General features: G+C 41.1%; 1 protein-coding gene across 8 annotated transcripts in view; it reads right to left on the bottom strand.

Annotated features, from left to right (window-relative positions):
* The window catches only part of BCOR (BCL6 corepressor), a 71,285-nt gene that overhangs the window by 30,142 nt on the left and 23,302 nt on the right, over nucleotides 1-17,841 (bottom strand). For 4 of the 8 annotated variants that reach the window (XM_054005856.1, XM_054005879.1, XM_054005875.1 and 1 more), the window contains exons 4-8: nucleotides 14,746-17,568; nucleotides 14,007-14,060; nucleotides 13,422-13,605; nucleotides 2,504-2,785; nucleotides 1,816-2,169 (exon numbers count right to left, since the gene is read on the bottom strand). In XM_054005856.1, coding sequence (XP_053861831.1) covers nucleotides 1,816-2,169; nucleotides 2,504-2,785; nucleotides 13,422-13,605; nucleotides 14,007-14,060; nucleotides 14,746-17,568 — 3,697 coding nt within the window. The remainder of the gene's footprint in view (nucleotides 1-1,815; nucleotides 2,170-2,503; nucleotides 2,786-13,421; nucleotides 13,606-14,006; nucleotides 14,061-14,745; nucleotides 17,569-17,841) is intronic. The other 4 variants (XM_054005877.1, XM_054005876.1, XM_054005880.1 and 1 more) reach the window with 4 other exon arrangements.

The following is a 17,841-nucleotide window of genomic DNA, read 5'->3' as shown; positions in this document are numbered from 1 at the left end:
ATTTCCTCATGTAAATCAGGCCTTAGTTACATCTAGGGGAGTCCTCAGAAAAAACAGACTAAATTTGCTTTGGGGAGGGTGGGGGGAGAAGGAGACTGCTTACAGCCTTTGATCTGCAAATCCTGAAAGGGAGAAGAAGGAGAGCCTCATCCTCTCTGAGAGTGGGATGGAGGGAGAAGGAAGAGCTATCTGAGAAGATGTGGAGTCTCTGTGAGCAGAAACAGCCACATGGTTTGGGTTTGCAGGATACCAGTCAAGACAGCACAAAGCATGTTGAGGATATCTGAGTGCAGCTGAGATTTTAAGTTGCTTAGGTTTGTGGGAGCGATACCTCCTCAAGTGACTGAGGTAACTAATCACTTGAGGTTTGAGAGCTGGGGAAGGGGAGAGAGAAGACAGAAATGATGCATGCGGGTGAATGGTGGGAGGGAGGGGAAGCAAAACAGGGAAAGAGCCGTAGTGCTTGGCCCCTCCCTGGAATACTGTGGGCAGCTGGAGCTGGCCACAGTGACAGTCTGAGGGAGGTCCCAGGGAGCCCACCTCTTCCACCGATTGGCTCAACACTTGCTGGCTGCCACGGTGATGGAGCAGAAATAACAGAAGCGAGCAAGCCCCAGACTGGAGTAAGTGGGGAGACAGTCCTGCTTAGGAGAAGCCCCGGTTGTGGGAGAAGACTGCCAGCATGTAGAGCTGAATATAGGAACAGGAGCCTTTGATGCTGCTGGATGGGCCTTGCTCAGCTATTGAAGCAGTTGTGGGGGTGTTAAGGAATCATACTGCTAGTCAAGGGGAATCCCTAGATTCACTCAACCCCCCAGCCCCTCCACACAACGTCCCGGGAACCCTCTGAGGGCAGGTCTACACTTAAAATGCTTCAGTGATACAGTGAGGCGCTTCAGTGAAGAGCTTCTCCTGCCGGAGTACTTAATCTGCCTCGCTAGAGGCCGGTAGCTATGTCGACAGGAAAAGCCCCCCCCCCCCCCCCCCCAATCAACATAGCGCTGTCTACACAGGGGTGAGGTCGATTTAACTGCATCACTCGGGGTGTGGATTTTTCACACCGAGTGATGTAGTTATACCGATGTAAGTTTACAGCATAGACCTGGCCTGAGATGGAGAGTGAACTAGAGGAGAGAGAGAGAGAAAAAACCTGGCAAAATATCCTGAAGAACAGAGCCCTCAGTGAGTCACTGAGGAAAGCTCTGCGCATGGAAGAACACTGGGGAGCAACCACAGGGCAGTTCATCAGGCGTGTCTGTAGAGAAAGCAGACAGGCAGACTGCACTACGGGACAAATCAGGGGTAACCTCTTGACTGCCTCTAAGCCTTTGAGAAAGCAGAAAAACTCAGCAGTTCTTAACCTGATGGAACAGCAGATTCCCATGATAGAGAATCAAAGTCTTCATGCTACTCATACTGGACTTCTTGTTTGTTTTTAATTATACCCAAAAGGCACTAATCCATTTAGCTATACATGCAGTAAGTATTCTTACATGGACTAACAACCTGAGTTTTCTTTTCTAAATCAGAACTATTCATGAATTATAAGAATGCCAAAACATCTGCAGACACAAATCTTCAATTGTAAAGTCATTTAAACCACAATTCAAAAACAAAAAAACAAAAACCACATACACACCCATCTGACAAATTTTAGCTAGTGATTTTTTTGTTTTTATATATATATAGTGGAGCTGTAAGTCCTTATACATGTGGACTTCTATAAAAACTGCTGACAATTCCTTAACAGTGGTGGCAGCATGCATCACTACTAATGCTATGCCAGCTGATGTTTCCCTAGTTGTCTCTGCATACCTTGTTCATTGTCACTTGTTTTGAGGGACTCTTCAGACCAACTTCTATTGCTTTTGACCTCTGACCTTTTCCTGGTGTGCCTTTCTTCTGTGCAGTCTTTGACCTTTGCAGTGGCCTCTGGGTGAACAGCCTCAGCTAAATCTTTCCTGCTTTGCCGGCCCAACTTGCCGGACGGGGATCTCTCTGGTGACACCTGCTGCTCCCATAGTTCCCTAAGATGCTGCAGGTGACGCTGCTTTTTGGGATGGAGCCCTGTTAATTCAATGCACACCTTCAGGTTGGTCACCTCATTACAATTGGGCTCTTCTAAGTGGTTAGAGGAATTGTTTGTCATTTCCCTCTCAGGCCAGTCATCTAATGGAAAAATAACTAAAAATTAATCAAAAAGCCCCCTCAACTTAAAACAAAAGCTACATTTCACTTGCGGGGCATATAGTCTCAGCTTTACCACCACACTATGCATTTTAAAAGGTTTGGTCATTAAGGGTCACATGCACTAGGGTCATTTGCATTGCTATGGCTACCGTGCCCAATGACTAGTGCTTTACCCTCAGATACCAAGATATGATTTTAAGTGAAATGACAGTGCTCAGACTGGTAACTATCCAGTTATAAATGGAGACATTAATTCATAGGGATACTCCTTTCACAAGAAATTCTTTAAGGGACACCAAAGCAATGGAGTTACCTTTGGAGCTCCTCCTCTTTTTTGCCTTCGACACAGCTTCATCCTGCAGTTCATCCACAAAGTTTTCGTTTTGGCTGCCCTCGTTCTGTACTCTCTCGCCAGAGTGTTTACGCTTTCTATCCAGACGTGGGCATGGATGCTGGCTGATATCTTCTGTTGACTGGTCCCCTATATTTTCATAGAGAGGATGTCTCTCCAGATAATATTTCTCAGTTGCAGGGTCTCTTTCCTCTGAGGTTTCAAGAAAATGATCTTGGTTGTTTTCTGCACTATTAAAATCACCTAAAATAATTAAAAAACAAAACAGAACAAAAAAGTCTATTGTGAAATAACTCATTTCTGATCTCTTCAATGTCTATCTCCTAGCAATAGATCCTTATGATTTCTGAACCAAACAAGAAATAGTTCACTTTAGATCTAATTTTGCTACAGCCAGCTGTAAAACAGCAACTTTCCCAGCAGTGAAGTTGAAAACCAAGCACGTATTCAAATTTTTGGCCTTCAATTTTTAGCCAGCATCCAGCCAGGCACTTCACCATACAAGTAGCCATAGAAATGCCACGGTATACTTACCTTTCTCTTTAATTCAGGGTTTTTCCATGACTTTAAAGAATCACCTTTAGATATCAAAAGCACATACTCTTTCAAAAGAGTAACCTTAAAAATCAGATAGCAATGCAAGCTTCATTTCTGCAATGGCTTTTATAAAATTAATTTCAGCAGCTCTGATACTTTAAGTCAATGCAAGACTAATCATGCCAAACTGCAGAGCCTGATTACAAGAATTCAACCCCGCTACTGTGTGTCCTTGGATATACAAATGGGAAACAGAAGCGAATGCACATTCTAGCACTCACTCTTTGATAGGAAAAACACTTCAAGAATAGCTGTGAAACGATAAAATGCTACCTGAATTTATTTTAAGGTTATATGCAGCCCTGTATACCTGTAATAATCTCCCCGTCACCATATAGCAAGTTCCTTCATAAAAATCAAGCATTCACTTATTCCATGAAGCTTTCCAGCTACAGTGACCATATAAGCCTTGAAAAATTTACCTGCCACTACTTGAGTAAGATTACTAGCCAAGGAGAAAAACGCCTGTGCTACCATGCCCCTCCAAACTTAAGAACCCTGATTCAGGATCAGCTTAAGCCCATGCTTAATGTCAATGGGACTTAAGCATTATATAGGGACTCTTTGAATAGAGACAGGTTTCAGAGTAGCAGCCGTGTTAGTCTGTATCCGCAAAAAGAAGAACAGGAGTACTTGTGGCACCTTAGAGACTAACAAATTTATTAGAGCATAAGCTTTCGTGGACTTCCGAAGAAGTGGGCTGTAGTCCACGAAAGCTTATGCTCTAATAAATTTGTTAGTCTCTAAGGTGCCACAAGTACTCCTGTTCTTCTTTTTGAATAGAGATTAGTTCTTGAAACAGGCCTAAACAAACAAAATAGGTGTGTACTACTTATTAAGCACTATACAGAAGTAACATGTCAATCAACTTTGAATTTTTATACTAGATACACACACTTTTATATATTAGACTTTAGGTCTCTCATAAGTCTTACCCTTCTTGGCTCACTCTCTTTTGTTCTCTGATTGTTTACAGTCCATTTCCTCTTTTCTTTCTCTCCCATCTCCCTACATTTCACATCCCTTTTGCTTCCAAATACATTGTCGTCTTTTCCTCAGCCCCTCTATTTTCAGTCTCTCTCCCATTTCTCTCCTCAAAACTACTCTCATGTACACACACACACAAAGTCCACTTAGTTTCTAATTTATCCTATCAATCTCTTCTCTTCAACCATATCTGCTCACCCACTACCCTCTTCCTTACACTCACCCTGACCCCATTTACTCATCCCCACCCATCCCATCTACTTACTCATGCTTGCCCTTCTTACACAGGGCTTGCCACATTTTCCAGACACCCAACTGTCTGTGAACTAGATTAAGGGTCTCCACTCTCCTTTTGGCAACGCCCAGGCAAGAAGCAAAGCCAGGCCCCATTGACTGGGAAAGGCAGAGGGTAAATTGAGCTGGCATGCCACTATTCCATTTGCTAGTACTTCTCCTTGGTGCCTGCCTCCTCTGCTCCTGAATTTAAATTTATTTTTAAATGAACGCTTAGCCCTTTAGTTCCTAGCCCTCATGATTGCAAAGACAACCTTCAAAATGTGAATCAGCTATAAACCAACTCAATCATGTCTACCTGAATCTGCAGACCAAATGAAATAATGATGTGTAGTGCACACTATTTGCTTAAATGGGTACTGGTTCTGAAGTCTAATGCTGACATTTACATGGTCTTCATTATTTACTATTTTACTGCTGTTTAAGGCACACAAAGGAGGACTATCCTATTATGAAAATTTCAAAGGTATTCTACAAGCAGCATCTCATTGTGCAGGGATAGTCAATTATTTTTTGTCAAGGTCCAAATTTTTTGGTCAAGGTATGGTCAAGGTCCAGACTCCAGAGAAAATAATAAAAAAACCCAACAATGATAATGATAACAAATAATAAGTAGTAGTAAATAAAAGGATTTCATGGTCCGTTCAGTCTGGTGATCTGGATTTGGCCCACGGTCTGCCTATTGACTACCCCGTTCAGGGCCGGCTTTAGGAAGTGCGGGGCCCGATTCGAACAGTTTCGACGGGGCCCCGACAGGGATGACTAAAAAAAAAAAAAAAAAAAAAAAAAAAAAAAAAAACACACCACATAAAAAAACCACGTGGGGCTTGTACTCACCAGGCCGCGCTCCTAGTCTTTGGCGGCGGGTCCTTCACTCACTCCGGGTCTTCGGCGGCACTGAAGGACCCGCCGCCAAAGTGCCCCCAAAGATCCGGAGCGAGTGAAGGACCTGCTGCCAAAAACCTGGAGCGCCGCTGGGTGAGTAAAAATTAAAAAGGTGCTTCTAGCCAGGGAAGGGATTCTCTGCCACTTGCCCCCCACTCTGGGCAGCCCTGCCACTGGGCGCAGGGCCCTCTTAAGCACGGGGCCCGATTCGGGGGAATTGGTGGAATTGGCCTAAAGCCGGCCCTGACCCCGTTATAGTGTGTTGTAAGTGAACCGAGCTTGAGAACGTTTCCCTCCCCCCCCCCCCCCCCGAGGAGTTTATGCTGGTTTTCCTACCAGAATGGTAGGAACCTGGACCCTGCTTGTGGCATCATCTTTTGTAGCCTTGAGCTAATAGGTTCCTGACAAAGCCAAGCACCCAAATAGTCTGGCTGTTGGAAGGAAGGGGGGAAGAGAGCGTGTGTTTCCCCAGCCTCTACCTCAGAGCTCTCTAACTACTACAAGGATGGTATCAAGTCCTTCCTTCCTTAGCCTTTGTCTATGTTCTGCCAAAGCTAAATTGACCTCATGTTTTTCAGTTTTACTGCTGCCCTTCGGGTTTCCTTTAGCAGCAGTGAGAGTGAAGCTGCCTCGGGTCAGTTTACACTTACTGCAACTTGGAAAAGCTCTAAGCAGCAGTTAGGGCACTTCAGCTGTCTACAGGCTCCAGAAAAAACACTGCATAAAAGTTTAAACTCCATTTAGAAGGTTACAAACTCAACCAATAAAAGGACAAGAGGTAAAAGCCGGAAGCACTTTATTTGTCTTATGAAATGTTCATGCCCTGACCATACCTCTCTGTGGCTGTTTGGTATTAAGTGAACCCATTTTTTAGATTGTTCATCTTATACATAACACTGATACGTCTTTTTCTTTTTTAAAAAATACAAAGATTGGAAGAGTGGAGCAGCTACCTTAGTTTATTATACGCTTTCTCCAAAAAGTTACTGTCCAAAATCAAAATGCACTTGTAAAATTAGACATCTGCACATCTGGTAACAATGTAATAAGAATATCCAGCCTTGTATAACATCAGCACATCAATATTAATCAGATTTGTTCTGCACAAATTTAAAAGAAGTTGGACCAGCAACATTTTAAGTTATCACTTCAAAAATGTTTCTAAAAACATAAAATAAAAACTGATAAAGTGATCTACACTCTTATCATTTTGTGTTTAACTTCCTGAACAAAGTCAGAGGGAATTTCACCACATTTCCGGTACACCTCTACCTCGATAACACGCTGTCCTCGGGAGCCAAAAAAAATCTTACCGCGTTATAGGTGAAACCGCGTTATATTGAACTTGCTTTGATCCACCAGAGTGCACAGCCCCCCACCCCACCCCTGGAGCACTGCTTTATCGCGTTATATCCAAATTTGTGTTATCTCGGGCCGCATTATATCGGGGTAGCGGTGTAGTTACATTTTTTAAGGTGTTCACCCATACCACAAACTATGTAGCATCTTTCAGATTGAAAAATCACTGTTATGGAACGGTCTCCCTGTTGATAATGCACTTTGGAATGAGAAAGGGGAAGAACACCCTGATTATTTCCTAGAGATCCTTGTAAGGACCTGGAGAAGCAGCAGTCCTTATTGTGACCATCCAGAGACTGCAGATGGGATTTGCAGGGAACAGCCATTTAGCACCCCCTAGTTACTAACGAAACAAAGTTACATCAAATTAATTCAACTCCCTAATTTTTTTTTCCCCCCAAGCAGGATCTGACCTAGAAACCCAGAATGCCCCACTATGCCTTGCAAAGGATAGCCCCAAGAATGAAGAAGTGGCAATGTTCAATTTAGTCTCATTATCATTAGTCCTTCATTCACAGAGTTTTTCTGGTGCATTGTTTCTAGAGAGAAGAACACCACAACTACCAATGCCAGTCAATGTGTGTGGCAAATGGCTGATGGGAGTAGTTCCACTCATTCCTGTACTCTCTCTGATTCTACCACACAGGCAGTAGGAAACTCAGTGATGCCTCCATGATGGCAGTGTGACATCCTATTGCTGCCAAGCTAGCAGGCCAGTCCTTTACTGAACCATTTAAAAGATTAGGAACATTAGATGCTCAATGTACATAAAATGTGTGACATTATAATCCGCCTATGCCAATGTTGCAAAGTGAGGGAAGAGATATAGTCAGGCAGAATTGTAAAGTTATTAAAATATTTTGGAAAGCATCTTGACTATACTGTATTTGCAGACTACCAAAAATACACTTTTCTACAAGTGTATAACAAATCCACAGGACAAACCAGAAACAGAAGTCTGAGCTGTCAGATGGCCCATAGTTTGGCACTGTCTTCTCAGGCATGTACTCTGCATCAAAGCATTATCACTATGAGGTCTAGTTATGTCAAATGCCAAGAGGTTGCTGGTTTTTGTTTTTTGCTCATAAAAACTACAGTAATTTCACAGAACACAACTCTATTCATATTTTACCACCAGATTCCACTCTGTCCTGAATCTGGTTTGGAAAGCCATCTGGATCAAAGACACAGGACTCCCAAAATCCAGGTATGAATATCAAACAGAAGTGCACTAGCACAAGGACAGTCTCCCCTCTTTGGGCCCATACGCAGAGTTTGGTCTTTCTCAGGCACTCACGCCTCCTCTGTACCCTTTACTCCGTTAAGAAAGCAAACAGCAAAACACACTTAGGAGTTTTCAAATCATCACTATTCAAATAATAAGCAGCAGAAAGAGACTGATGGAATAGTAAATGCTAGTTTTCATATCAACACATCACATAAGAAAGTTCACTCTAAAACAGCAAATGCTGCTACAGTGAAGGGCAACACGTTCCTGACATCATTTGCTAACCTCAGTCCAGCCATACTAACTCAGCAACAAAAGCCACCTTTTACTATCCTGTAAAACTGGAAAGAATGACCACTCTACACGTATTGTTTTCTACTTGAAGCAGTATCCCCAGTGCACTGGTCACATTTTGTGAGGAAGAAATTATTAAAAACTTTTCATTTTCTCCATCTTCCTTTTCCTGCCAGCACAAATACTGTTTAACACCACATCTCCCATACAATATGAACAGGAAACACATACCTTGGTTTTTAAACTGTAGTTATTTCTTTATAGATAAAGTGGCAACTAGAACCAGCTTTTCCTCTCCTCTTCAGTGACTTGTCATTGCAGGCATTTAAGTAAGATGCCTTTTAGTCCTCATCCCAACTCTTCACAGGACACTTTATCTGAACATGAACTAGCATTCATCACCAAGATCACAACAAAAATAGAACAATTCAGCAAAGCCAGTTGTCAGGATAAAGCAAGCAGTGTTCTGACTATCCCATGGGGGGTAGGGGGGGAGGGTGTCACTTTTTCCCTCTCTGGATGTCTTTTCCTGGATGTCTTCCATCCTTGTTTCCTTCACCTAAATCCATTATATTCAGAATCCTGAGGCTTTTTTGCACCACTGCCAGTCATAGCAAGGTAATTCTGACCAGGCCAAATGACAACAACAGAATGTTTGCTGTTTTGATCTTTCATTACTCAGCATGCGTACAAACAAGAAACTGAAGCATTACCTATGCTGTGTGCTAAGGAACAGACACCTAGCAAAGAGGCTGCAGATCAGTTCTTAACATCTGAATTTTAACCTCCTTGCAAATAAAGGCATTATACTTCTATGCACAGAATTGGAATAATCTCCTCCTCACACCCACATTTCCCAAAATCTCTGGTCTTTAACATACCAGTTTTTATTTTTCTCTATTAAGGATCAAAGTATTTCTCTACTGTAATATTAGACAAACTGGTAGTTATGCTCCTCTATCAAGACATTCACAGCTTGCAGAATTTATTTACTCTTAAATACTTTTGTATGATTTTAGTACTGCTCAAAAATTGTGGTTATTTACCAACATGCTTGCATCACATGACCTACTCTGAAGTAAATATCTGTATGCTTAAATCACTTGATCACTGAACAATTCTATGATTCACGACACACGCATCCCATAATTTATCGTGTTTGTGCTATGGAAATGCTCCATAGAAGCATTGCCACAGCAACATTTACTAGTCACCTTAGCAACAAAGCAGCTTCACTACTGTTCTCGTATTTCCCACTGAGTCCTAAACAAGATGGAAGAGTATTAAGACACTTACAATTTACCCCTCTATTTAACCAAGTTTGAATCTTTGTACTCTTCTGCAGAGAGAGAGAGAGAGCGCCTATTCCTAGCAATAGTCTGCATCCTAAACTCTGAAGAAATATTTTAGAAGTCATTAGACAATGTGGACCAGTTTATTAAGTTATCATAAGGTTTTTTGGGAGGGCAAGGCTTTACCCATGTGCCACTTGACTAAATCCCCAAGACAGCCCAGGAAAAAAAAATTGGGGCTGTCAGATGGCTGTACTAATTCTCTTAAAAAAAGTTGTCAGAGTGGCAAAAATATTTATTATACTATTATTATTGCTGTAGGAGGCAAGGGTTATAGAAATACTCTCTGAAACAGCCACTAGATCTTAAGGCAATGATCCTGTATTATGTTCTATGCACAAAGACTACTGAACCCTGCACAGAGCCCCACTGACATGACTGGGGCCTTGCAAGGTCACAGCAGTCAAGCTGCATACCACATGTTACAGGATCAGGCTTTAAATTGTATTTGTTTTTCTTTCAAATGCACGTTAGCCAGCTAAAGGTTCACAGCAGGGTGCAAATTTAACATTTTACCAGAAATTACTGATCAATCCATTAATTTTGTTCATGAATTTCCTGCTAGCATCAGGAAGGTCTACTGCTGTAATAGTGGATAGACATTTATGTATAAAACAAAATGTACATCTTTTCAGCATCAAGATCCAACATAGGAGACCGAGCATAAGCTGGGAGAAATTCTGAAATACAGCTGTTTAAAGTTCTATTCAATTTTAAACCTTTCAGTGGAGATCAGGAATTGGAGGAGGGAGTGGGGAAATGGAATGAAAGTATTTACATTTTCTCCTGTGAGCATCCTTGTTGAAAGCCACAGCTGGTAAACTGAGGAGAACACTAGGCAAGGTTTATCACATCTTTGCCAGTTGTTATTCTGTTAGAGAGATGTGTCAGGATTCCCAGCAATTCAAGCTGCACCAGAGCACCAAAAAGACTATGCTAGAGGCATTCAAGAGGTGCAAAATTCATATCCCTGATTTAATCAGCTGCTATACCAAGGAGCAGAAGGTGAAACAGGGCAGTAAAAAGTTTTACTGAGGCCAGGTCTATACTATAGACTTACACCAGTATAACTAAGTCACTCAGGGGTATGAAAAATCCATACCCTTGAGTGACGCAGTTATACTGACTTAACCCCTGCTGTAGCTCGTGCTATCTTGACAGGATGGCTTCTCCCATCAATATAGCTAGCACCTCCGCAAGAGGCGGATTAACTACACCAATGGTAGAAATGCTCACGTCAGCTAGTAACATCTTCACTGAAGCTCTACAACAGCGCAGCTGGGCCACTGCAGCACCTGAAGGGCTCGTCTACACTACAAAAATGATGTTGACTTAAGTTACATTGACGTACAACCACCGCAGTAATTAAATCACTTTTGCATAGCCACATATATTATGCTCCTTGTGTCGGCAGCGCACAATCTCACCAGGAGCGCTTGCACCGATTGTACTATCAGCGTGGGGTACTGTGGGATGGCTTCGGAAAGCGAGCAACAGTCCATGTAAGCAATGCAGTGACACTGCATCGACCTAACTATGTCAACCTAAGTGCTACACCTCTCACGGAGGTGGAGTTTTTAAGTTGCATACCGAACGAGTTACATCATCAGGAGCAACATTTTAGTGTAGATGCTTACAGAGTTAGGTCGATTCAAGGCATCTTACGTTGACCTAACTCGGCAGTGTAGACCAGGACTAAGTGCAGACCTGCCTTGAGAACCGAATTATTATCTGCAAGTGTAGTCACTGCAAAGCCCATCACGTGCAAGAGAAACTCCTTTACTAAAAGAAAGCTGCATTTTTAAAGGTTGATAGATTTAGCAATTTTAACAAGCCTATAAAACTTCCCATCAACTCATAGCTAATTAATTGCGCACAAGAACATACTCACAAAAAGTCATAATACCCTTCCCACTCCCAACAATTCTTTATTAGTTCCAAATGCATTTCATCCAATGGAGTCTCATGAGCCAGAACACTGCTAAGTTATGGATTTGAGAAAACTGCAAATTGTACCGTTTGGGGTTTGGTTTTATTTTTTGCTATTTTCTGCATCATCAAAAGTGTCATTTTAAGATTACATTATAATAGTGAGGGATAATCCTCAAACAAGTCTGAGCATCTGAAAACAAGTGCATCTGAAGAAACTTTTCTCTCTCCTTCCCTCACCCTCCAGACTATTCCCTGTTTTCTCTCTCAATCAACTTGATCTACTTTTGGCAATAGCCTATTCTTCCCTTCATCCTACCCCTGTGAGCACTTAGGTGACCTGCCCTCCCTCCAACAGTGGCATCCAGGTGGCAGGACCCAGATGCTGCTGCTCTTCCAACACTTTGAAATTTCAGAATGTGTGTGGGATTTAATGGAGGGCATTACAAGTGTGCAGTGCACTCTGTGGTGCGAGTAGTGCTGAGAACTGAAGAAAGCTCTAGCAGTAGCACCCTGTAGAAAGTCTATCATGCTTATGACCAGGCAAGGGATACTGTAGAACGAGGCCTCTTTGCTCTTGGAAACTCACTCAATACCCCTTGAAAGGAACAGAAGGCTGAGGTTCTAGAAGCTAAGCTTGATTGCCATTTTGATACTCGCTGTAGATTACAATGAAATCGTCGCTGTTATTTTGCCAAGCTACTTTTTTGTTCACATATTTTTATTTTAGTGGCCACAGCACCACAGTAACTTGTCTGAGGTGAGGAACTGAGCAGGTGCAGATCATCCCGTCCACCAAAATCATTAAAGACCAGGACAATAACTCACAATTATTAAATTGCTTAGATGACATTTTCTACCAGCCCTACTCCTAAATCCTTGACTATGGAGGGGCACATCAACCCAATAAATTAGACATATACTATAGACCATCCAGTGTTCTAACAACATTTTTCTTGAATTGCAACTTTGAATTTTCTGCAAATACGGAATAAAACAGTGATCAGCTCCTTAATTACTTTGTTACAAGCTGTTGCAAGGAAAACAGTTTGGAGACTGATGGAACCCAGACTACTTGCTATGAATTAGAGCTAATTTTACAAATATCCATTAAAAAATTAATATGACTTAGGAAAAAAGTGCTTTGTGCCTTTTGCAATACAGCTCACGGACAGTACTTCCACACACTGTCCCACGCTACTGCAAAGCCTCTTTCCCTTGGCCCAAACAACAATGCATCAGCAGCAGACAGTTTCACAGCATGGTGACTGCCCTTGAGGACTTCTGATGGCCTAACACATACATACCCTGCCACAGTAATAAGTGGAGGGGATGAGATAGTTACAAATGCATTTTCAATTTCACAGCTACAGTTTATTTATAAATAAGTAGATGTGGTAGATTATATACTTGACTTCCCCTGCAATCCTTCCATTTTGCCTGCCCCCATATAGTGAAGGAAAGCTACATTATTGGAACTTAACAGTGCCACTCGTTTTTAAACAGAACTTCACAAAGGGAACATGGGAAAGTTCTACTTAAAAAACTAATGGTGCAATAAGACCCTGGGTTTTTAGTTTCAGCTGTTAAGGTACTAGTTCATCTACTGCAAAGTAGATCCGTGTAGGGTGATAACTGCTATGACAATAACCTGCTATTTTCACAGAAGCTACACTGCCAAAAGGTGCAACTTTTCAACAGATATTCATAGATCAAAAAAATATGCATGGAAAACAGCAGAGGTCACAACTCTATATATGAAAATGTGACTGGATGCTGTTATGTAAATTTGTATTAGTTACTGCTGTCACTATTAATCACTCTTATTTACAAAATTCTGTAGTGATAAAAATTCTACTAGTTTCCATGTATTATGTAGTTTTAGGACAAACTGCTATAGTATACATACATACACACGCACACACACTTCAAAAAGCCATCTTAACGTGCTTACATCTATCATTGTCATTTTGATCAGCAATGGCATCTTCCAGAGTGACAGACTTTGGCTTCTTTTCATTATTTCCTTTCAAGTTTTCCCAGTCTGCCTGGTTGAATCTGCAGACCTCTGAGTCTTTGGTTGCTGTGTGGCCTTCTCTCTCTTTCATCTCCAACTCTGAGAAGCGCATCATTGCACGCTAGAAAGAGAATTGATATGAAAAAAAATCTCACAATAAAAGCTACTCCATTTACCTTACCTTATATGAAAGTATTTCCAAAGAAAAATCTGCTCAAAACCAAGGTTTGAGATATATCTAATATATAAAGTTTAAAATATCTCAGTTGTATAAAAATATTCAAAATTTCTAGTATCTATATGTAAAAATCCACACAATTCTTTCATATATAAAGATATACTGTATATAAACAAAAACATTCTGTTTTGGAGGTATAAGAAACAAAACAAAAACATAAAAACAGAAACTGCACAATGAATAAAGACGACCATGGCCCACAAACTTCCCTTTGTGTATTTGGAAATGAAATTTAACTCAAAGGTTTATGTAAGATTCTAGTAATAAAAATTTGAAGAACTGACCTCACAGTAAGCAGCAGGTAGACATAAAATACTGTCCTCTTGTAATCCTTCCATCTATGTAATTAAAATGGGCACTCAATGGATCATTTAAATAATTTCATCCATTTTTATAAGCATAAACCAATTCTTTTCTTAACAATGCACAACAATTTGGTTTAACTCATCTTTTAATTAAAAGTAAAGTATCTTAAGGAAATTCCTATACAATATCTGTCATCGCTCAACATCAAATTCAATACTGCTTCTATTCCTTTACTACATTCTTGATTGGTGAAAAGGTTGCATAAAAGTTGCATAAAACCCACCAACATACGGCTGCTACTCCTCTCCATCAAATGTCATGTATGGTATAGTAATCAGAACTTCTGGATACCCTTTGCTATCTTACAGTACTGGCCTACTTGAGAAGCTAAAGCAACCACTAGTCTAACATATCATGCATTCTTCAGCTCCCCTAACTGCAGAATATTTAATACTTATGTTATCAGCACTTTATCAGTTCTCATTAAAAGCATTTTTTAAACTGACTAGTGAATACATATAGTTCACATCTACTACTATTCACATAACCTGGCTTCACAATTTTATAAACAAAAAATTATGGTTACCATTTCTGGCAACATCTAGACCAAATAACATATTCCCCACCTGTGTAGGATATATCAAATTTAATACTTGACTGTGACTTTATAAACAAAAACACAAAAAATGCTTTGGTAGTTAAACCTCACAGACTCACCTGCAGTGCCCGCTGCTCTCGGCTGAGTTGACTAGAATCTGCATACAGTTCAGTTGTAACACACTTGAATCGATCACCTACATAGCCAGCAGAGTTTGCAATTCTTTTTGCCAATTTAGACGGCTTGGGTTTCAAAATTTTGCCATCAGTAGATTCTAGATCATCAGTTCCATCTTTGGTATATGTCTGATTAGACTCAATATTTGACTGTATATTTCCCATACAAAGTTGTTTTGCACCATCCTGTACTTTGCCAAAACACATAGCTGGACCATCACTTCCATGAGTATTCTCTAAGAAAGCAGAGGAAGTCTGAACTGGTAATCTTTCTTTATTTTGGCTTCCTGATACATCCTCTTTCCTTAAATTGAACAGTGATGAATTCTGGGACTGTTTAAAATTATAGGTTTCGTGGAAGTCATTATTTCTTCCAAACTCTTCTCTCATTACAATAAAATCTCTGTGCTGCAACACTTGTTCTACCTTGCGCTTCGTGGGGTCACTAGTTTGAATACTGCTTTCAGTAGTAAAGCCAGTTTTTGCTACATTTGTTTCACTTTTCACATCTTGTTCATCTCGCAGAAGATCTGAAAAGAGGTGTTTGTCACTTTTGGCCGCGTTCTTACTATGACTTGAACTTTGGTGTGATTTTGTGTTCTTATCAATAGGTACTTCATAATGTGTCTTTGTACTGGTTTCCAGCATCTCTGGCAATCTGTTTCTTGTAGCAGGATCCTCATAGCGGAGCCTTTCGTGTGACCTAGATCTTCTTTCTGATTTTTCATCCTTATTTATTTCCAAAGCTGAATGCTGTAACAACATAGGATGTACCATCCCCATCCCCAGGGCATCTTGATAGGTCATAAACTCTCCTCTAGCCGCTGGCAGGGTGTATGGAATGCCAGGTTTTGGTGCCAGATGCCCAGGGAAAAGACTGCCATTAGGTAACAAAAGTGGATGAGGATACACAGGTCCTTTCCCATGTAAAGATAAAGGGCTTATAGCTATACCCTCTGGAACTGGAAATGGGAGATAACTTCTTGGATACGGCAATGGTGGAGATCGGAATGCCTCATTTGGAGGTAAAAACATGGAACTTGATGCAAGGGCATTCTCATTTGCTTTGAAACTAGATTCTTGATTATTGGATTTAGTCACTTTACTGTTATGTTTTGCAGACGTTGCTAACGGTTGTCCTATATGCTGTATGACAGATGCAGTACTTTCCATAGCACTCCTGTTTGTCTTGGTGCAATCTACATTGGCGTTTGGGGCTGGCGAAGCAGATGCTGGCCGACCTCCACTTGACACAGACCCTGAAATATTACTGACTACTGCTTCTGTTCCACCCATCCTAGGGCAAGAAGAACTTCTCTGTTGTGGTATCACCCAGTCTAATGCTTTGTTTTTCAACTGCATGTTTTTACCACCGGTATCTTCGTTTGGACTTGGACCAGGAACAACCCAGGATGAGGGTGCAGTGCTAATTATGTCAGGTCTATAGAGAGGACAACCATTTCCCGAAGGAAAAATAGTTTCTTTCTGAACATCGCTCCCAGATAAAACTAATCCACTTCCACCTCGGTTATGAACTAAAACAGTTGGTGCCATTTTTTTAATAAGGTCAGATTTGGTTGTCTCTGCATCAACAACTTTTGATGACAAGTCTAGTGGCTTGTCTATGACATCTTTGGCAGTTGTTTGTTTTTCTAGTAGAGGTGACCGGCTGTCCTTTCTATCGTGACCTGTTTTTCTTACATGTGTTGTAGCTTGCTGTGAAATTTCACCAGTGTCATGTGTTTTGGGAACTTTTCCATTAGACAGTCGTGAAGGAGGAAATTCATTACTTACACTCACATATGGCTTTGGGAGCGTAACTGAAGAAGGAGACGTCGAAATTCTGGTAAACTGTTTGTGATACTCTGAGTAGGTATCCCCAACTTGTGTGGGCAGATGAACTCTAGGAGATGGTCTCGGTGAATGAGATAACAAGATAGCAGGGTCTGTCGACATATTACCAGCAGCTGACTTTGCTGATGGGACTCTGGGCTGTTTGCTGTTCTGAATATGTGGATAGGCATGAGAGTCAACAGGATTTCCAGGACTGACTCCCATCTTCCAAGACAAGCTTTTATCTGGACAGTGTACTAGTGGGGGAATTGTTGGAGATGCTGAAGCAGCTGAGATCCTCATTGGTGAAGCTAAAGATGATGGAATGTGGGGAGCAACGTAGTGAGAGGGCGGCAAATATAAAAAACGTTCACCATTTGTACATACAGGTGAATATGTCAGATGTTGTGGTAAGCTGTATGTGGACTGCTGAGGTAGCAATGCCTTATACATGTTCAATGAATACTTATTTGGTGAGTCAAGAAAAGGATATAGAGCAGGTGTTGCACCCTCCATATAAGGATTTACCCAGGGAAGCCTTAGGTAACTAGCACCATTGACATTAAGAGGACTTTGTTTGTCACTTGAAGTTCTGTCCAAGCCTAGCGTTTCCCCTGTTGGAACAGAATTTTTTTGTATTCCAGGTGGTGTTTTATATATAGCACTGAAGCCATTTGGGGGTTTTCCAGAGACAGCTGCATTTTCTATTGCTTCGGAGGGATTCGATTTGAACTGTATCTCTGGATTTCTTTCAGAAGTAAATCCAAGACCAGCTATAGAACTTGTAGCATCCCGTGCTTTCTCTGAGCCAAGTCCACATAAACTGGAATAGACAATACTACTGGGGACTCTAAGTCCTTCCCGCATAAGTCCAGACCTGTCCATGCTCAGAGCTGCAAGACTGTCAATGCGATGTGCTGCAGTTGCATCCACCTTTGTAGAATAAGAAATGTGTTATTTGTACATGTTAAAACAACATTACTCTAGACTATAAACACATCTTTAATTTCGAAGAGAAACAATACTAATACAAATACATTGTTCATTGTTAAAATGTATGTAGGTTGATTGAACTGGTGAACATGGCTGCCGGAAATAAATCTAATTAATTAAGATGTTGGCTGCTTCATATTTGTCTTGGAGAACCTGACAAGCTGTAAAGGGGCACCATTTAGTAAAACAAGTTTTAAAATGAATAATTTGACA

Source organism: Malaclemys terrapin, chromosome 1, assembly GCF_027887155.1.
Source record: "Malaclemys terrapin pileata isolate rMalTer1 chromosome 1, rMalTer1.hap1, whole genome shotgun sequence".
In the NCBI taxonomy this organism is placed as follows: domain Eukaryota; kingdom Metazoa; phylum Chordata; order Testudines; family Emydidae; genus Malaclemys; species Malaclemys terrapin.
Note: the sequence above shows the minus strand (reverse complement) of the source record. Positions and strands in the feature narration are given on the sequence as shown.